This window comes from Pagrus major, chromosome 11, assembly GCF_040436345.1.
Source record: "Pagrus major chromosome 11, Pma_NU_1.0".
In the NCBI taxonomy this organism is placed as follows: Eukaryota; Metazoa; Chordata; class Actinopteri; order Spariformes; family Sparidae; genus Pagrus; species Pagrus major.
The window spans coordinates 23,676,444-23,699,089 of NC_133225.1; the positions used below are offsets into that span (position 1 = coordinate 23,676,444).

Sequence of the window (22,646 nt, forward strand, 5' to 3'; positions counted from 1 at the left end):
AAAAGCTGGTGGCTCCCTAGTGGCGGGTTGCTGTGTAACATCTTAGAAATATCAGTTAACCAGCGTTGTTAACATTAGTAACCGATGTTAGTTTTTTTTATAAAGCAACATTTGATGAGGAAGACATTAAATTTCATCACATATTATGCCAATTTTATGCCAGACTAGAGAAAATCGTTTAATCCAGCAGTCGACTAGTTGTGCACATCGCTAGTTTTTATGGATTGATTTCTAACATTTTTAGTTCATACCATTATATCCATGACGCCCTGCATCTTTCTTGACTCTGCAGCATTATACATTGTGATGCTACGCAAAACAAAAAGGTGCAGAGACTTTAACAATAGGGCAAAGTGATGAAGGCTGGCAGGAACATGCTGTTAACAAATTGTTAATAGGTACGCTTGCGTTTTAAACACTAGGACACCTTTGAACTTAAGTAGACTGGTGTATATGAGTCTCTTGCCCCTTTTAGTTGGAAAATGCGCCACATTTGCAGCCAGTTAAAGGCTGCAATCTGCCGTCTTGTCTATGTGAAACGGAGGTGTAATATTCCTCCTTTTCAAAAAAGCCGCCACTAGGGTAGGCGTAAACATGTGACGTGACGTGAAGCACGAAGTTGGGCGTGAACAGTGACGAGTGATCTGGTTATTGACGAGTCTCTCGGCTGTGATGGTTAGCATCTCCCGGATCTCAGCGGCTTTCCAGTTGCTCATCTTGACGTCCGCGGATGAAGTGATGAACTGACTGCTGTGATCTGCTGTTTCCTGCTTTTAAAACTCCCGGCTATGGGTCGGACAACAGTGTACGTCATCGACACCTCCGCCCATGTCACGCAATTGCCAGGACATCGACGACTTGGATTTACATAGCAATGGAGGCGGCAAAAAGTGTACCCTCCCAGGCGTCATATTGGCAGACCAAAACAGACCCCCAATATACCACGGTCTGTCTAAATTCGCGGACCTAGTCGCAAAAAGGACAGCCAAATTGGCGGGTTGCTGTCCAGTATAAAAATGCTTTCTGTGTGTATGTAACTCAGGACAAAGCTTGAAGTGGTACAAATGCCAATACTGTGGAAATCAATAATCACTTTAATGTTGTTGCACTCTCTTCTTAAAGTTACGGCCTTGACTCCTTAAGATTTACAGTACCTGGTACTGTAAATCTTAAGGAGTCAAGGCCGTAAGACCCAAAGTCATTAAAAACCTTTTGCTTTCAAGAATGCATTGAAACATGTGGTACCTGTTCTGTTTTTCAGATTGTACAGTCTCAGGTTTAGCACACTTCGTCTTAAACTAAGCCAAACGGACACATCTTAATTACTGCAATTCTGGGCCACAATTCTCACTCTTTGAACAAAAAAATAATGTTATATGATTTTGTTTCCTACAGGTGACAAACACACCCCTCAATGCCAACAATAACCCTGATTGTAAAGTTGGCTGGCTTGTTTTATGGCACACAGCCACAATCAGAGCTGTGTGTCGAAGGCCTCTGCCCAGTCTTCATCTGTGTTAGGTTTAAAAGGTCAAGGCAACAGGAAGTGGCTAAGTGGCCTATGAAGGGGCTGGGCACAGCCATGGCCAGGCAGCATGACTACATGACACATGGCTCTGGGCTCACCAAGCCTAATGAAACACATCCAACACTGGGTGATTACTGGGGGCCACGGTGTCTTAGTGTCCGAGTCTGTGTGCATTTGTGTGTTCATATGTGACAAGTGTGTGGTTAAAGTGTGTATATCCACATACATATGGACTGTTGTTAATTACCTAGTGAGTGAGCTGCGGTTGTTTTGGAGCTGAAGAATCGTCCCAGTCCCAAGTCTCCTAGTTTCACTACTCCTGTAGCTGTGATGAATACATTGGCTGGCTTGATATCTGGAGAGGAGAGGAGAGGAGAGGAGAGGAGAGGAGAGGAGAGGAGAGGAGAGGAGAGGAGAGGAGAGGAGAGGAGAGGAGAGGAGAGGAGAGGAGAGGAGAGGAGAGGAGAGGAGAGGAGAGGAGAGGAGAGGAGAGGAGAGGAGAGGAGAGGAGAGAAAATATAATGAATGGTTGCATACCTATGTACAATGGTAAAAAATTCTACTGATGAGTTTGTTTTTTGTTAGTATTGTATATATTGTTCTCCTGCTACCTCTTGTTTATATCTTGCCTTTTAAATTTACTTTTTTTTTTATTGACGCTTTCCTCTTTTTTGCTGCCCCCTGTGATGGGACTAACAATAGGAAATCAAAAATGATCTTATATTACAAAAATCAAAGGACTGTATAAATTCTAACTCTTACAGTATTAAAAGACAATTTGAGGGGCCACAAGGCCTATGGTATAGAGATATCAAAAATCAAAACAAAAGGTGTATGTCCACTGTGATGGAGATTGATTTGGAAAAGTTTGGTATTTGGTCTTTTCTCTGAAAACACAACTCTATTGACAACATTAATTTCATTCAATGTGGGTGTTAGCAAACGGTTTCTGTTGCTTTTTCTAAAGTAATGTTAATGTGACACGCATCAGCCTTTGAAATTTACTGCTTCAATATAATTGTAAGCGGCTTTTGAATAGGCGGTCTCTGTTAAGTGGTCATTAAAGCCCAGAGCTCAGGGTTCATTAGTGTCCCTGTGCCCTAATCAGAGTCAGTCCAACGGAAGTACACCACCTGTAGCTGAGTGTGGGTGTATGTGTGTGTGTGTGTTATAGCCTAAGCACATGAATGCAGGACTTGATTTGACTGGGCCCTACTGAAAGCATGTGTGCCCATAAACACTGTGTTCTCTGGTCTATGTGTTGTTTAACACCTACACTTCAGCCGTCTGTCTTATGCAACAAGGTCGTTCACACTGAAAAAATTCAGTGACTTTACATTCCATTTTGATTTTTAGGGACTTACTGTAAGTATTTCAGTTTTATTTTGTTCACTAGGAAGAGTGAAACAGCAGCATACAGAAAGAAGATTATTATATCCCATCCATTGGTTCCATTTCTATTTAGTATGCTACTAAAAATTTACTTGCAGACACTTGAAACTTGTCGGAGACAGATAATCCATAACAACTCAACAGCTTCAATTTTTGTCTAAATCTTTCAAATCTTTGGTAATCCAGCTGCAAGCTCAGACTGCATCAAGTTTCCCTGTTTTGGTACATTCAGGAGCACATCTCATAATCTCATGCATAATTTTCATGTGTCATTTTATATAAAGGATTACTCTATTCTGACATCCTGGGGTGTAGTGGTACACAAAATTCATAGTTCAGTCGGTCTTAGGCTCATGGTTCTGTACATTATCTGTGCAGCAGGGAAAACAAAACATATAGGAAATAGCATTTGAGTCATTTATTTAAAAACAAATGTAAACAATTCATTGTCCTTAATTCTTACTCTAACAGTTAAGGCATTCAAATTATATTATCAATAAGGAAAAATAATTAACAAATGTCAGTGAGGCTACATGGTAAGTCTGACCTGTTGATAATTCCTGAATAACTGCAGTTTGTACTCGTTTAAATACAGCAGCATGGACGGACTAACATCCACAAGTGAAGGCACATTGAAGCTGAGCTGAGTCCTTTGACCCTACTGCTTGAATCCTGTATTCTTCAGAGTGAGTATCTGCAGAGATAGACAGTCCTATAGCATTAATTATGGCTTTGGTCCGTATTTGCAGGAAGTGTTGTTACATTACTAAGATAATGAGAGCTCAACAGTCTGCACCTGCAGTGTTGGCAGCTTGTTTTTTTGGAAAATGACACTGCGTCTCAAGACGGTGGAGTTGTGTTGCAGTTCCGGCCTCAGTTTCAGAAACGTTACACCTCTTTGCAGTTCTCTGGCATCATGAAAGAAATAACTATCATTTAATAATGTCTCCCTGACTATGTCCAGGGTCGGTGACTGAACTGGGGTTCAGCTTTTCCAATGCCATTTAAAGTCTCTGCGAGTTTATTTCACACCATACTGAAATAAATGAACAAAAGCAAGATTGAGGAAATTCTATAGATCATCTTATAATGATGAAATTAGCCAAATATGTATGTGGGTGTGTGTTTGTGTTCAGTATGTGTGTGTGCATCAACACTACCTCTGTGCATGACTCTTCGGGAGTGCATATGTTCAAGCGCACTGCAGAGCTGGACAAAGTACTTCCACACTGTTCTCTCTGGGATAAGCCTCCTCTGCTTCTTAAAGTGCTGTAAAGTGAACGCAAGCATCCACACACAGGCACGCACACACACAAACATACCAAATCAGAAAATCAAAGCAACATTTGCCTACCTGAAAGAGGGAACAAATAAAATATTTTAACAGGAGTGGGAAAATGTTGTGTGTGGCATGGAATACAATTTTAAGGTGGTAGCCAAGTTTTTATGTCTGTGTGTGTTTATACAGCATCCATCCCCAGCCTCAGTCCCCTGCTCTGACTCCACTGTTAATGCAACCCAGACTGCTCTCCTTACAGCCTGTCCCTTGCCTAACCGAGCTCCGTCTCATTTTCTCTATGGCCTACAATGGAAAGCACATGCATTCTCAGGAACAGAGAGAAGAAATTTGTGGTACCTTCCAAACCTCTCCCATCTGGCACACAGCTCTTTTGTTAGGTACAGTCCAGCTTTCAGTAGCACAGTGGTTCCAGTTGTTCTAAGTTTATTTATTTATTTATTTTACAGGGCTGAGCACATGGTTCTGGATCATCAAGAGTGTGGTCCATATCCAGAAAAACCACAATGACGACAGGGCTTCAACTTAGGCATAATGTCTTATTGACCCACAGAAAGAACAATCAACTGGTGAGGATAGGTAGTCCTCGTCAGACAGCAGGGGGTAAAGACTAAGAAGATGTAAGAAGTCTGGCTACCAGCAGGATTTTAATTTGCAAGAAAGAATAGCCTGGATTTAAGTCAGCTTGGATGTGAGTCCTGCACATGACAATTTCAATTCATAGCATTTAGCATAGACTCTTGCCTAGAAATAGTTATTGTAAGAGCAACAGTAAAATTATTGAACATTTCCAGGCAGGGTTGGAAACAGAAAAAGAAAAACTCCCTCAAGTTGTAATACTATCTTAAGGGGGTTTTTGCCTTTTTTGAAAAAGCATTAATGTGCTAAATGAGAGATGGAAACACCTTTTCTGAATGAAAAGTATAACTCACATGACTGATCAGCTGTTTCCCCTCCGAAAGAAGAAAGAGCTGTTTAAAGAAGCTGTTTGGAGAAGTTTTGTTTCTTCTCCTTTTTGTTTTTGTGGTTGCACTGGCGCTTGGCGACAAACTAATTTTGTTTCCATCTTCACCTTCTTCTACCCTGTTTATTACACTCATGCATAACGTAGCCAATACATTCAACTTCTCATAAAACTGAGCTCTTCCTAACCTAGTTTATTCACTTCAAACCAGTTGATGGAAATGTACGTAATTGGCATTTTCTTTTTTGCTACAATTCAAAAGTGTACCTCAAATTTGCTTAACAATTAGAAGGAAAAACTGCTATTCTCACAAAGATAAGAATATTACTACCTTCAATAAATGTATTGAAGGTGAACATTATTGTATTTTAAGGTATTCCAATTATTTTTTCCATTGTATTGCTGTGTCTGTATGGAGAAAATATGTATGGTTGTGTTTTCTGTAAGATATGCAGGGCACCTATGAGGAAACTACTTTCTACTTTGCCTGTTCCAACCCATCCTGTCTCTGTTCACTGTGTTCTCTTAACGAGGCTACAATATTTATGGAAATACATTAGGGTTGCATATATCTCTAGGAAGAGTAGGTTTATCTACTATAGAAACAGAATTACTCGTCAACTCTAGTGAGGTCAGAGGTTAAAGAAGGAGCAAGGACAGGACTGTTAAAAAAACTGGTCCATAGCCCTACTAAAATTGTGAGAGAGAGCAAGACTGACAGAAAGAGAGATGGATGGGGAGACAGCAAATAGTGGAGAAATGTAGGAAAGTAAAGGAAAGGTAGTCGTTGATGGTAAGAGATACAGAAAATGAAGGAAGTTGTGAGAGAAAGAGAGGGATAGAGAAAGATAGATGGAGAGAGGGAGGGATAGACCTTGGCCTACATCCAAACAAAGCCTTAGTGAGAAGCCATTCTTCCCTTGCCCTCCCATTTCCATATCAGAGGACTGTTTGATGTCAATGGGGGAGCACATAGACGCCCACCAACACCACCACCACCCTCTTCTCCATGCCTTTAATAGCAAACACTGCACATGCAATATTCTGTAAGTGCATGCAAATCAAGGACCATTTGATTTCATTTGAATTCTGAGATGGTCAGAGAGAGAGTAATAGAGAATGAGGGAGGGAGAGAGAAAGGAGGAGAGAGCAGCGTGGAGGACGAAAAATCAAAAAGAATAAAAAATGTTAAATTCATGCATCGAGGGGGTTCTGTTTTACATATGGCACACTGTACGAATGTGTTTACTTCATATTACGGCCTGAGGAGAGGGGGCGGGGCTAATCCATGGCACGCACCTCTGGACTGCCACTGTTACATTAGAAAAACAAATCATTTAGAACGATGCAGGAGACAAACTGTGCAGAGGAGAGGCGTGTACTCTCTGTGTGTGTGAGACTGTATGTTGTCAGCTGCCATAAGGAGATGACTGTCTGAGTGCTCCCAGCATCCTCAGTAGCTTAGCTAAGATAGCAGTGACGCTCAGTGGTTTGTTATCTCACCTCTTCAGGCTGCCGTGATACATCTTTGCAAAGTGCATCTCTGAAAATTTGCCTGTGCGCGTTTTCATGGTTGTGTCTGCACATTCTTTGCTTATACAGTATACCATATGTACGTATTCAGTGTCTGTATGTGTGTGCACTGGATATATATCACTGGTGTGTGTGTGTGTGTGTGTGTGTGTGTGTGTGTGTGTGTGTGTGTGTGTGTGTGTGTGTGTGTGTGTGTGTGTGCATGTGTGTGCGTGTGCTGAGCCTGCCATGTTCACTCTCTTGTATCGCTAATCCTCGCCTCTCCTAATTTGCTGTGTTGAACTGTGCGGATGTGGAGCTGCTGAGTATGACTGCAAACAGCTTGTCGAGCTGTGCCGATACAACGCTGCAGCATCATTTATGCATGGGAGAAGACCAGGCTTTTTACATGCACACCACTAATTTGCTATACTGGCAGGTTTTTATAATAACTGGGGGTTTGGTCTAACTCAAAGACGAATAACAGGGTGAGTCTGGGATGTAATCGCTACCACTTTTGAACAACCTTGTTCCTTCTTTCAACAATTTCAACAACCTCGCCCCACAGAAAACCTTGTGTAAGGTTTAAGACACGGTCAACCTGACACATGCATGTGGGTCAAAGCAACACTTTCTGCTCTACTACTGCCTCTTTTTTGACTGAATGTTGATTTTATTGGTAGAGAAGAACCACGGAAATGATATCAACATGAAAAGCTGGGCAGACTTTTTTTGAATGACATATGTCAAGTATTAAGGAAAAGCATAATAATGTACATGACGAAAAAAAAACAGTTGAAGTTTCCCAGAATCCTTCATTAAGATATAACCACAAGTGACAGCTTTCATCTTCCCTCACCTCAAGATTTAAAACGTAAAATATATTAAAGGAAAAAAAGACAGATTAAAGCCAGAGATGTTACTCAGTATTTGTTCGAATACCCCTGACGTACACAACACATGCTAGGACTTTATGACCATTAATCATTGCTTGATTTTTAACAACTTCCCTTTCACAGTCCAGGCAGAAGTCAACGCAGACTGCTGAGATTAAAGGGGGTTGCAGGAAACATTATATTAGTTGGTTTTTGGTTTCAGTATGGGATGTATGATTCAGATCGACTCAGTGTCCAGGTATTCAAAATCCTGTGCGCCCACAAACCGCAGACCTCCTGCCACCATTCCTTCAATTATAAAAAGGCCACGTCAGCAGTCTGCTGCTTTCATGCTGGCATTCCTTTGGACATCAAATGTGTGATATGGTGTTGTAGTGGCCATTATCTCATCAAACATTAAATATACCAGAATTTTCCCTTGCAATAAAAAACACAAGATTTTAACTTCATATTTTGAATTTTGATTTTTGAGTTTTGAGTCCATGTCCTTTATTGCTCTTGTGGTTGAGTGTTCCTTTAAGTATTTGATGACCACATAAACAAAACAGCTGCACTTCGGGCAGTCTGGGCACTCTGAATGATCACTGGCGTGTTCGCTGTTGTGGAGACTTCCTTACCTTGATCATACGTGAGAGGTCTCCTGCGTCCGCTAGCTCTAGGACTATGTTCAGCTCATTGTCCTCAATAAAAGACGCGTGGTACTTTATCACATTCGGGTGGTTCAATTGCTGTGGGAAGGAGAAAAATAAATGCATGTCATGGTGTTGGAAATAAGAAAGCGAACACGTGGGAAGGGAAAAAAAGCATGTCATGGTGTTATAAAGAAAAACACTAACATGTTGGTGACACTTGTCATATTAAGAGCTTCCATTGTCACACAACTTTATCCTAGAGTGAAAGTAATTCCTAGAAGAAGCTACAGACAGTAGTATCTTCTTGCCAACTTGTTATGCAGTTTATATCAAGACAACCTTATCAGCTGATAAATAACAGAAGTTCATGTCATGAGCTTGCCATCCACTGTACTTTCACCACCAATTAAAACAAGACACTTGAATCCATATTTGGAATCCATATTTGGGTAAGTGTGGACCTAATGAGACGGTTTTGTCCTCCAGTGTGACAAAGCTGGGTGACATGTCACAACAACCCCTCTGTCTGTGATGACAACAACCCATGTGTGACACACACACACACACACACACACACACACACACACACACACACACACACACACACACACACACACAACACGCACACGCACGCACATGCGTGTGCACACACACACACACACACACACACACACACACACACACACACACACACACACACACACACACACACACACACACACACACACACACACACACACACACACACACACACACACACACACGCCTGACAGGCTGACATGGCTGGCAGTCAGAAAAACAAGCATCCTAGGCTCATCTCTGCCTGAGATGCCTTCCTGTTGGTTGGTCAATAAGGCAGGAACAGCATTCCCTGTAGTAAACAAAAAGTCTCTATCCATCCAGAGCAAGCGGAGAAAGGGGGGAGGGAGGGAGGGAGGGAGGGAAGGAGGCGCAATGAAGGGAAAGAAACAAATGACACAGTGACACAGACAAGCAAGACGAATGATGGAGACAGGGTAAGGTGAAGAGGTGGGGAAACAGAACAAAGGTGAGGGAAGAAAAAAAGGGCAGGAGATGGATAAGGTGAGAAGAGTTAGAGAAAAGGGTGAAGAAAAGGGAGCAATGGGGATACGTGGAGAGCTGGAGACATGGAGCTGTGTGGCTGGGCAATGTCGGGGGGGGGATGATGCGATGGAGCAGACGGAGCAGCGTGACACGCGTCCTCCACTCAGCTCCGCTCTGCTTTCTCTGCTGTGATTAAAGAAATGTTCATGCTCAGGATGATGCCGAGAAGAGGGGAAAGGAGAGCACAGTACAGTACACTCTGCAAGACTATGCTCTCCACTCATCTCTGCATCCCTCCACAATCCTCTTCCTCATTCGTTCTTTTTCCTCTCCTCATGTCTCCATCTTTCTTTCTCCCTCCCTTGTCCTCTCATGCCAGATGTATTTTTGGCTCAGAGTGGCAGTTCTGCACGGCTCCACACTGTAGCACAGCCACAGAGTGATGACAAGTGCACCCCTCTATACCCCCCCAACCCACTCCTCTTCCACAAGTTGAACCTCAGGCGGAGGATGCATAGAAATAAAGAGATCTGTTCACATGCAGATGTTTATATAAATGACGGATGGGAACTTACTGCCACACAACAATCATTCATTGGGAAATATCACATACTCTTGCATGATTATGTAATTACACACCAGCGTGTGTAATTACTTAATCATGCAAGACTATGTGATATATTTGGTGAGCTGCTGATGTGTTTCAAAGAAGAACAAGATACTGACTATTGCAATCTGATGACAGGAAATTAACCATGATAATAAATTAGGTTACAGTGTATGTATAAAAGGAATTGCACACTCAGAAACGCAGCTGGTATATATGAACAACAATTGTTGTAAAAGGAAAGATTTGGACAGTGTACTTCAGCTGACAAAGATTAAGTAAAAGCAGCTTGTCCATCAGCAGCTGAAATGAATGCCTTGTGTTGCACGGCATATTGATATTTTTCAATTCACTGAATAAGAAAATGAGGCGACATGCAACTCTGAGTTGTTTGTCCATCCGAAGAGAAACTAAACATGTTATAAAAAAAATTAAAAAAACTTGCAAAAAAAGAAAAATACACTGCTCTTAAAGAGACAAAAGATTAAAGTGAATTCAGTGTGTGTATCAGGTTAATTGAAGCTGGTTGCTGCTAGTTCTCTGTCTTGTCAGTAGACTGCTGGTATAATCTAATCACATGCAGAACCCAGATACATACACACCAAACACACACACACACACACACACACTTGTACAGAAGCCATAACACAGAGATGCAACACGCAGACATCATTACAGCTTTTCTCTGCTGATTAGGGTATATCATTAGTCTTCAGAATGCAATCCAGGCTCGATAGTAACCACAAGCAAGAAGAATACACAGCTGTGGGAATTCAAGAATGGTGAAACTAGCAGATTGGCAGTGAGCAGGCCATTTCTGCTACCAACATTCGGATTTAGACAAGAGGACTGAGTGAGAAGTGAGATTCTCAAGTTAAAATCATGATGCCAGAACAGGAAAATACAGATGAATGAGCAGACACAAACACAGACAGACAAACAAACAAATAGGCAGACTGTTGAAAGGCCATGACTGAATGTGTGTGTGAGCGTGTGCGCGCTTGTGTGTGTGTGATCACGCGCCAGTATGTGTGTCATTCCAGTCGGTCCATGCCAGTGTGCCTCTCATTATTCTGATTTGGCTGTGTCTCCTGTTGGCCTGTCTAGAGGGGGATAAGGCAGAAGGACTGTCTCTCTCACACTCAGCCCTTTATTATCGGGCTGGCTGGGCAGCGCAGGGCCCCGACGTAACTTCCATGTTCACTCGCAATCAGCTTACAGGATGAAAAGAAGGGAACAAAAAGCTCTGAGGGGGGTAAGACAAGCAAGGAGAGTATAAGGAAAAGAGATTAACTGAACTACATAGCAGCTGGGTGAATAAGGTACAGACAGAAGAGAGAGGAACAAGCAAAAGTGAAAGGATACAGAAAAAAGGGTATAAAAGAAAATGGGAGAGAAATAAAGGAAATGTGGGAGAAGCATAGCGGAAATGAGAAATGTATTCACCTGTCAGAGTGCGACATTTGACCCTGCCCTGACCCCCCTGAGGAGGTCAAAAACACCAATCCAGGCAAACCCCGCTGTCTTGTGCCGTCAAGTCAATGATCTGCTACTCAGATTACAGCTCTCTACAGGGTCTTGCCTGCATCTGAGTATTGTTGTCTTTGATTGGCCCAAAGAGCCCCAGGAGATTCACTGATATGTTTGAAACAAACTAATTGGTTCTGTTTTCTTTCCCCAATGTGTACGTGTGAGCGTGCGTATGTGCACAAATTGCCTGCAGTGTATACACATGCGCAGAGGGGGCTTCATATATGGAGGGGAAACACTACCAGGAATGCATGAATGCTCACAATCAAACCACAAACACACACAACTTTGACACACATCTAGGATCTTGCAGACAGGGGGAGATATTGAAGCTGTCATTAGTTTGTTCATTAGTATTTGAGAGCAACCCATCTGACACATGTTTATGGCAGCTTGATAAATGAAACCACTTCATTGGGGGAAAAAAAGAAAAGTAAAGCAAGAATGAGGGAAGGGAGGAGGTAAAACATCAAGAGACACATGTGGGAGACTGCTAAATTTCCATGCTGATCCACTGTTGCCCGGCTCTAAATGCTACAAAAAGATAAAAAACAATAGTTTTGGCATTTAAAAAAAAAGAGTCAATGTGAGCCTGGAGGGATGTAACAATGGTGCACCCCTGTGCGCGCGCACACACACACACACACACATAAGGAAACACTAACACACATGTACTGTACAGTCACACACACATACTCATTCATATTCTCACTTGTGTGCACAAACACCCCACTGCATTCATAACCATGCAAGAACGCATCGTGCACACACGAGCATGTGCCCACACACCAACACACAAATCCGAGCCGTCTGGTGCAGATCAATTGTTTTCCTGTGGTGGAAGGTCTCAGCTGAGGCACCTAAAGAGAACAGAGCACAGCGCATGACGCCGTCTCCCTCTTCTCTGGTTCTTTACCTTAAGGAGATCTATCTCTTTGATGCAATCTTGCCGAGCTTTGGCATCCATCAAGTCGAATATCTATCAAGAGATCAAAAGGGGAGAGAGAGAAGAGAGAGAGAGAGAGAGAGAGACAGAGAGAGGGAGAGGGAGAGAGGACAGAGATGGGTGTTATGACATATTCAAGGAATAGTAAGATGGAGAGATGTAGAGAAAATAAGAAAAACCACTAAACAGAAAACATGGTTGCTGTTATCTAGAGGGTGGCGTTGGAGTGACTACAGGTGTTTCACATCTCAGTAACATGCACATATTCTTGTGTAAGGTGTGTGTATACATGCCCAACCAGGGCATCATATCCTCCTGGAGGTGTATGTGTGTGTGTGTGTGTGTGTGTGTGTGTGTGTGTGTGTGTGTGTGTGTGTGTGTGTGTGTGTGTGTGTGTGTGTGTAAGTCAGTGAATACTGTATGTATGTGTACGTAGAATATGTGTGTGCACATTCACCAGGGAACTGAGTCATACCGTGAAGCTAGTTAAGCCTACACAGTCATGTTGCATTAAAAACATTTATGTTTCACATGCATGTTTAGTATTTGAATGTGGACATGGTTCCACACTGTCAGAGTGTGTTGAGCAATTGTTTCATTTAAAAGACAGAAAACAACAGGAATCTGTCAAATCTAAGTCTGTCTGACTCTTTTCTTGCATTTTCTAGTAAATTGACATGAAAGTTATGTCAGATTTACCATACTTTCTCAAGCTTACAAGTTGTGCTTGTATAGGAATACTAGTGTGTGGATGCCTGACCTTCACTAAAGTAGAATGAGGTGAATTCCCAGTGTTAAATTGCACGTAAGTGCAAGTATATTTGGCTGTCTGTATTGACCTTTTGACAGACTGACAACCTGTCTGAGGTGAACCCTTCATGAGGACAACAAAAAAACAGCATAAAGCTAGATGGGAAAACGGCTGTTATAGACATCAGCTGAAACCATTGGCTATTAAATGTGATATTTCTGTCTTACCTGGACTTTCTTCAGGGCCACTGATGTGTTGTCTAAGAGGTACCTCGCCCGGTACACCTCACTGAACTGGCCACGTCCAATCTTCTTCTCAATCTGGAAGTTTGCCAGCGAGTTATGGCCCATATCTGGCTGCAAAGGTTTCTGAAAGAGAGAAACAAAACAACTCCATTAACGTTTGTGTGCACACACATGTGCTTGATCAAACAGCATATGCACATACACATTTTTAAAAAGGGGGGGGTGATTTATAGACATTTTGCAGTTATCATGTATTTACCGTTGAAGTCTCCACATTACTGAAAGAGGAAAGGATAAGTACTGAAGGATGTGGGTGAAACAGCGGTGAGGCCCAGCTTCTGTAGTTTGTTTTGCTCAGAGGCTGCTCTAGGCTGCTGATGATTTGACTGGCATTAGGCTGATGTGCCACGCTGTGAGAGGTCTTGAGGAATGTGCACACGCTAAACTGCAGCACCGCGTCACCTCACTAAAGCCTATAGATGGAGGTAAGTCCTTATTTTCTGATATTTACATAGCTACATGAAGCACACTTAGAGGTTTGGGATTGCAAATGTTTTCCTAATCTGTTCAAACTCACAAGTAGCTAGTCAACATGGTACCGGATTAATTTTTTACAGGCAGCAGGACAGCACCATGATTTTTATCTAATATGAGATAGATATAGATTGATAATATTTCTGTGTAGCTAATTAAAGTTACCTTAAAGTTATCCTCTCAGCAGGCAAATGGACCACTCTTGTCAGCAGAGTGCTGTGCTAGCTACAAAACAGCACTCTGACCTCCCTGAATTGGAGATGAAAAAAGTATTTCCCAACAGGGATGGGTAATATCCTATTACATAAATGCAGAAATATTATCCTTCCATCTGACTTGTTTTTAAGTTCACAAGAATCCAGAGTCCTCTTCCTTCCTTTGTCTGCCAAGTTATATCACTGACAGTCTGGCACTGAGCCACAGACTAAAGGACTCCTCACCTCTCCTCGCCACATGATTGGGTGTGCAGGCTGAGACACTCACCTTCCACAATTAAAAAAAAAAAAAAACACTCAAAAAAAAACCAGAATGAGCCCCTTGGATGTGATGTGTGAAAAAAAGCACAGAGCAGGCTAGTTGACCTTTCCAGCCTTTTGGTAAACTCGTAGAAGGCGTTGGCAGGAGCAAACAGAAGGTGACAGATATCAGAATGCCACATGTCACCAGCGCTTCTGCCAATGAGGCGGTGGGAGCAGCTTAGGGGCAAGCGACTCAGGACACAGGGAAGGAGGACGAAGAGGGGGAGAAGGTCAAAAAGAATCTCCGAAGCACTACCACACACAAGACGGTAGTGTCATCACACTCATGGTAACTCAGTCACACTGCTTCACTTGTGTTTTGCCATTTGACTGAGTTACCACGAACACAGACTGGAGGCTATACAAGATTCCTTCAACTGCCTAGTCCCTACAAAGGAAAACGATGAGATAAATCACACCAAAGTAAGGAAAAAGGAAACTGGCTGTGTGGCTAGTAGGGCTGCAGCCAAGGATTATTTTTTACTACTGACCAATCTGATAATTACATTTTTAACTAATCAACTAAACCTTTGTCAAAAAATTGTGAAACTGCCCATCACAACTTCAAAGATCCCATGGCAACATCTTCAAATTTGCTTGTTTGGTCCAGTCAACATCTGTAAACCCAAAAACATTCAAATTTATATAGATATAAAACAGAGAAAGCAGCAAATGCCTATGATTTAACTGTTGGAACCACTGGATCCAATACAAGTGTGTGCAAGTAGAAATGCATACCTACAAACATTAGAGACTCAAGCAGGTTTGTATGTTTAAAGCCAGCTCTAAGTTTTGGGTAAAATCTCCACATTAATGGACTTTCATGCTGTGCTATGTAGTGTATTTGCTTTTCAGTTGTTTTTTGGCGGAAAAATTGCCACAACATTGAGGGCATAAAATTTCAGATTTTTATTAAAAGATAAATATAACGAGGCTTATGTACTTTGAGTTAAGCACAACAGCATCTAAGTTAATTTACTTCTGGAGGAGGTGGGTCTATGTAGGCTCTACAGCGGTGCATGTGTCAACTTGCTGTCGGAGAAGAGAGCAAAAAACACAGCTAGTACGGGGGAGGGGGTGGGTTCATTGTCTTTAAAGTTTAAAGTTGACAGCCAAAGGAGGAGGCGTGAGCCAATTAGATGCCCTGTCCAATTAACACTTAACACCACTGAGGTGTGTGCATTTTTCAGCGTGACACTACCATCATCCCGAGCTGTCTGAGAGTCACTCTGACAGAGAGCATGACACACGGCTCCACTACCCATTGTTCAACATTACCACAGCTCTGAAAAAAACACACAAAAAAAAAAAACACAAAAAAACTGTTCCAGCTTCTTGCTAATAGCTACCACTGAATGCTTTCACAATAGTTCCACAAACTTGCATAAAAATATCTACAAGGTGTGTCACATTGAAAGTGTGGCCATATTGAGCAGTGAATTGTCATAATGGTGACAGACGCATTTGTGCAAGGATGTAGGATGGACAATTCGAGGTGTGTGCAAACTACCTATATATATATATATATATATATATATATATATATATATATATATATATATATATATATATATATATATATATATATATATAGTGAGAGAGAGACAGGGATGGAGAGAGAGAAAGGGAGAGAGAGGACAAGAGGGCATTGCTTTCATTCGCTGCGTGGTAGCTTGACAAATGTTAGCATGAGCCTCTAAAGCGCTGTGACAACCGCCTGCTGAGAGCACAGTCTTGCTAATGTGTCCTGGCATGCCAGCCCCGTAATCACACATTTACATATGCAATGACCTACATTTGCATGTCAGATCGCACACTGTCCGGCATGATTAACAGTGGGCACCTCCCCATGTGGAGTCGCCCTGGGTGGCAGCAGAGGCCGTGCGAGGGCGGAAGAGAGGGCTGGAGGGAGGGCGGCTTTTTTGGCAGCCAAGGGGCCGGGCTGCCAGGCAGGATTATGTCAGCCAGCGGCCCCGGCATTAGACACTTCATTAGAGCTAATCTGTTTAGCAGTGGGCAGTGTATGTAAACTTCACAGGCCATTTGCGGCACCTCTTCGCCCCCTGGCCTGGCCTTCAAAGGGCAGCCAGGCCAAAGCTGACTGACAGGCCGTCTCATCTGCCGCACTCGGGTGTCACACAATCAGGAGCTCCCAGCTGAAACACAAGGCCCAGACACACACACACACACACACACACAGACATAGGGGGAAGTCACAGAGGAATGACCCTGAATGACGCAGGGGTCAGTGTCTGAACAAAACTGGGGGGAGATGGTTATATAGACTACTGCTTTTAAGGATCTAAACTTGATTGTCAATATGTTTGTTAAATATGATGGTAGAGTCTAAAGATACAGGGTTGCCTACTGGACCTTTCAGAAGAACAGGTCCTGAGTATCTTGTTTTTCTCAGGTAAAGCATGGGACAAATGCTGCCAAGGATACATGTTTGATTCTTATTTGGGGTCTCCATTATTTAAAAAAAAAGAAGAAAAAATCATTAAATAGTGACTGTTTTTTAACATGTATCCATCACAAACCTCTCATATTAATGTCAAGTCATAAAAGCACCTCATCTAATATTGGCCAAAATAAATCGGGGGGGGGAGGACACGTTAAATGTCTGAAATTATCACTTACTAAGGCCTATACAAAGAATCAGTTTGTGTTAGGCACATGGCTTGTCACAGTCTCTTTCTCAATTCTGATCTTCATCCTCTTCTTGACTTACATTTCTGTGCTGTACCATGTGGTACTCTTATCACTTAAGTCATTCTGCTTGGTGATGAGGATAAGCTGCAGGGGATGGAGATTAAGTGGCAGCAATGCAAGGTATTGTGGGTAACGTCTGTGAGGGACAGCGTGTCTTGGGTATAAAGGTGACATACAACCGCCATGGGCAACTCACTAGCAGGAGGATTGAAAGGGAGAGAGGAGAGGAGAGCGAGAGACAGTGGGAGAGCAGACAGACAGCTCATAGGAGGAAGTGTGATTCGGGCTGCCCAATAATGACACCATTGCCAAACACAACTGACAAGACACATGGAGAGTGGAAGAGGGAATGCGGAAGACAAGGAGAGGGAGAGAGAGTGAGAGGGGGGAGAAGACAGGCAGCAGAGGGGAGAGGGTGTGATGTGACAGCCCAGCGGTGCCAACGGCTGCCACAGAAAGGCCAGCGGCGGCATAGAGGTGCTGTCTCCCATGGAGAGAGACAGTAAGGGAGGCAGAAACAGAGAGAGAGAGAAACATCCACACTCAATGGCTAAATTCAAAATCAGAACACTTTATACTCGGGTACACATATTCACCATTAACTAGTTGCTTATTAGCATGCATATTAGAAGCATATAAGTCACTATAAAGCACCTATTGACACCTTATTCTGCATGACCATAATCAACAAATACAACTACCATTAACTAAGAGTTTTCCCTCAATAACCTCCTAATTACTGCTTATTGATAAAAGGGAAGCTGGTTTAAAAGACTTTCAATCTTAATATGCTTAATATAAAAGTCTGACCAATATACGGTTAGCAAATACTATCGGACGATATTGGCCTATCGCAGATATATCATTATCTGCATATATGTTGTCAGATATGTGAAAAACATGAAAAGATTATAATACAGAAAAAGATACTTGGGGTAATACATAGCTATTTAATTCCCAGTGAAGTTTACTGTTTCGGTGCACATTCACAAGTGTTTGATAATCATATTAAAGGAATTACTGCAAACAATCTGTGTATATCGGCCGAAATATCAATATTGGAATTTTTTACTCCCCGATATCAGTATCGGCGCCAAAAATTGTTGGGCTCTAATTGATATGCTCAGTATGGGCCCTTTTCAGGCGATAAGACCACAAGACTAGTCACTCTTTCTTAATGACACGTAATTAATGTGGTCTATTCTTATGTAGCAAAACACAAAACTACAGTCCTTAATAGTCTCCTCAGAATATTTGTTTTAAAAAGAAGTCTTGTGGGGGTCAATAAGTGTCAAACTATTAGTGAAGATTAGGGCTTGTCAATCGTGTTTGGGGTCATTAAGTAGTGATCAACATTCAGTACAGTGCGCTTGAAAGAATTCTTCACCTCTTCGCATTATGGCCACTAACATAACACAGTATTCAGCTTGTTGAGCTGTTGGACAACAAAAAGTTCAAAAAATTGTATAAAAATGAATTGTGGTATTTAAGCTGTACTAGAACCCGAAACAGAAGTATAACCACCTAGGACTCGGATAAATAATGTGCTGTGTCTTCTCCACAGCTAACCAGGTTGTGATGTGCAGTTTGTTTTCTGCTAAATGAAACGAGAAGAGATTTCGTCATTTGCTTCGCTTTTTTTATTGTTTCAATATTTTGGTATGGATGGTGATCTCCTTGAAAACCACCTCAAAACTTGAATGTGAACACAAGTTGTTTTTACATGTAAACAAAATTAGTCAGATTACTGTGGATGTAGTCTCCAAGTGAGACAGGGAGGGATGCAAGGAGAGACAGAAACAGCAACTAGCAGGCAGGGGGGGACTCAACTCCCATCCTCACCAGTCACCTGCCCCCTTGAGCACGACACCATGCAATATTCATCTTCAGCCAGTCAGCCAGTGAGCCAGCCAGGCAGTCAAAGCGGCAGGATTCACCCCAAAGGTGCTTCTCGTTCTTCTCCTCTCAATCTGCTCCACAACCGCACCGCCTTGTCTAGGCGCGTACTGACAGATCCGTGTCTGTCAAACTCTGCAGTGACTATCAAAATCTGATCTGAGGGGGGCCTCCTCGCCAACCCTCCCACTCACTCAAAGAGCAAATGCGCCATTAAAAATGCACATCTTACCAGCTCATCTCGTTTACCTAATGCATATGCATCATACCTCCGGGACCAAGAGAAATGATATTGCAAGCGATACAGAATACCCTTCATCAGATATACAATTCAGATTTCTTCAGGACGAGGCTGGTGGGTTTTTTTCCCCTGTGCTACCGTGCAGACTGAACCTTGGGAAAGTGTGAAACAGATACAGGACTTGTTGAAAGGCACCCATCTGGATGCTGGTTAGACAGACAGCCATCTACATACTCTAAGTGACTCTCTCTCTCAATCTCTCGCTAAATGTGAAATCAGTTCAGAGGAGCTCTTTGAGAGTGGAAAAACATGATGCAACACAGAAAGTTCACTGTGCTACCAATAACCTAAGCACAAGAAGTAGGCCTGAAATTAACACTGATGTAAACTGCTAGAAATAGAAACAGAGAGAGAGAGAGAGATCATTAAGCTGGAACAATAACACAGAATCAACTGTTGGGAGATCAGTGGAAGATCTAGTGTCTGTGTGTGTATGCGTGGGGGGAGTGTTGCCTAAGTGAAATTAATCATTAGAGCTTTTATCTGACTTTCTTCTGTGTGCTACCCAATTTATCCTTAATTTTACAATTACACATCTTAGAATAAATTAACCCCCTTGGCAATTCCAGTGTTAATCTTGCAGTGCCCTTGCACACGCAAGAAAAACAACAACTGAGAGTACGGTCCTATTTTTAGTGTTGTTTATTTCTAAAATATATATATATATATATATCCACATTTACTCTGGGGCATATGGATGATCCTCTTTGTTTAAAGTCTATTCAATAGTTATGGAGGCAAAAACATCCTTCTGGAAAGAAATCAATGGGCCTGATGTTGGAGGGCGGTATTAAAATCCAACAATGACCAGATTTGCACAGAGCAAACCTGACTTGTATCGAACCAAGAGAGGCATGCAGGGAGGCCAAGCTCTGCCAGCCTCCAGAGCTCTGATCAATAGAAACAACTCAACATTCATCCACTGCTGTCTACCTAACACACACACACACACACACACACACACACACACACACACACACACACACACACACACACACACACACACACACACACACACACACACACACACACACACACACACACACACACACACACACACACACACACACACTACACGCTACAGTGTTCTGAAGGATGCTCAGACTGCAAGCACAACTTGATTGACGCAAGGAAAAAAGGCTAATACGAATATTTACAGTTCAAAATGTGAAGGAGGTGGGATACTATGCTTGTAATAATTGGATGAATGGGTTGTATCATCATAAATTATTAATACTTCTCCCATGTCCATGTATCTACAGGGGAACAATTTGTAATGCCACAATCCTTATTACATTTAACAAAATCACTCACTATATGATAGGATAAAATGTGACATGACTGTAATAACGGATTCACTGAAATAAAAACACTTTGCAACAGGGGTGTTCCATAAGTTTATTTATGGATAAATGTATCTGCGTTTATCTGTTTCTGGCTAATCCAGTGACTGAAAAATCAAGATGCATCCCATTAGCTGTGTTTACATGAACCCTTGTATTCCACTAATTATCAGAATAATAGCCCGATTACAATAAAAATGCCTCATGTAATCCCCTCAATCGAGAGTGAGTGATTTCATCTGGCCCAATCTGAATACATTTTCAATCAAATCAAGAAGGGTGGAGTAAACCTCCGTTCAATAGAAATACATCAGGGCCTAATAACCATGTAAACACTTGATCCGATTGTTTCTTTCTGGTTGGAATAAATATATTCTTTCTGCACATGTTCAGCTAACATCAGGTGACACTGTTTCCTGGGACAGAAACATGGTGGTAGCCAAACAGTACTGGTCTGTTGCGGATAAAAAAAAATGTGTTAGAGTTTGCAAAAGATTTAAGGACTGCTGATTGTCTCGGTGATTGAATAAGTTATATAAACAAGTCTTCGAAGAGGTGAAAAATGTCAGAATCCACCGGACCAAACACAACACAAATATTGTTCCCAGGACACAATGTGGTTCCATCTTGAAAATTACATTAAAAGGAACTTGGGGCAGGATCAAGAAATAAGACTCAAGAGTGACACGACGGCCGTTGCGGCCATTAGGGTAACTGCAGCCATCAGCCGAGCTGGCGCAGGAGCGCGCATGAACTATTCACAGCAGTGCAGCTGATGCCTTATCCCCTACACACGCGAAGCAGCCGGGAAGCCGGCTCGCTGTGCGCGGCGATTTACCGTTAAAGTTGATGCAGTCTGAAAGGCACAGGCGAAAGCAAAGACGGCATATTGGGGGACAAAAATATTGTCTCTGATACGGGATTGCTGTGTGTAAGCAGTTAATGTTACTACACAGACACAAACAAACCGTTAGCCTGTGGCTACATCCAGCTGCTAACGTCAGCTCCCGGATAACAGGTTGGGCTTTCGGTCCCATATATAAAAAGGGACATATTTCTAACTATTCGGTTTCAGACTAAAGGACCGTGGAAAATGCGCAGTCTGTAACTATTCAGTGTTACACAGCGGTGGACGAAGTTACATGTTTGCAACTAACGCTACATTGCACGTTAGGTCACTCCGAGTCCTCGTGATCTCATATGATTTTCAAATCAAGCTCTAAACATGACCTGTAATGTTTTCTTACCTGGTTACTAGGAAATGAGCCATGTCAGCATCTGTTTTCAGTCCCGAATAAAGTTGAAGCTGCCTCCATGAGTTGAACGCGTATCTGATGTGTATTTGGGTGCCAGCCTTGCTTTGGTCGTAATTTCATGTCAACCCAGGACATGCTGCTAATAAAACCTTCGTTTTCTTCTTAGTATGACTTTTTAGTGGACTTTGTGTGGTGGTGGGTCGTTTGCTGGCCATAGCAGAATCCATTACTACCCAAACACTAGTTTGGGTCCACCGCGCTTGTCTTCTTCCCGTATCCAAGGACGCACATTCAGCGTCATCTGACGTAACGTCCGCAGGACTGCGCAGGAAATTCGGGCCCGAATTGCAGTACATTATGCAGCACACAGCCTGTTCAAGGCAATGGAGAGATACGTGGGTGGGCTCATTCTTTTTGGTTTTGAACGCTTCATCACCCATTAGCATTAAAAAACTTAAAATGCATGTTTATTTTTTCACAGATCCTGCCCCAAGTTCCTTTAACAGGCGAAGCGAAGGAATGAATTTCATTTTCTCAAAGTTGGGAAATGTCTTATTTTTCTTCTTCTTGTATTCCTGGCAGATTATAAAATGCTCTGGGGCATGTAAACACAAATGTTAACGTATGTAAACTAGCTATGTTGGAATATCTAATCAGAATTATTTCAGTCTGATTGAAGAAATATTGTCCATGGAGCCACAGCTACAGATGCAACAATCTG

General features: G+C 42.3%; 1 protein-coding gene across 1 annotated transcript in view; it reads right to left on the reverse strand.

The window, feature by feature from the left end:
• The window catches only part of nek7 (NIMA-related kinase 7), a 67,866-nt gene that overhangs the window by 22,171 nt on the left and 23,049 nt on the right, over positions 1 to 22,646 (reverse strand). Inside the window, exons 3-7 of the mRNA XM_073476237.1 lie at positions 13,348 to 13,488; positions 12,340 to 12,402; positions 8,207 to 8,317; positions 4,081 to 4,189; positions 1,776 to 1,883 (exon numbers count right to left, since the gene is read on the reverse strand). Of these exons, the coding sequence (XP_073332338.1) occupies positions 1,776 to 1,883; positions 4,081 to 4,189; positions 8,207 to 8,317; positions 12,340 to 12,402; positions 13,348 to 13,488 (532 nt within the window). The remainder of the gene's footprint in view (positions 1 to 1,775; positions 1,884 to 4,080; positions 4,190 to 8,206; positions 8,318 to 12,339; positions 12,403 to 13,347; positions 13,489 to 22,646) is intronic.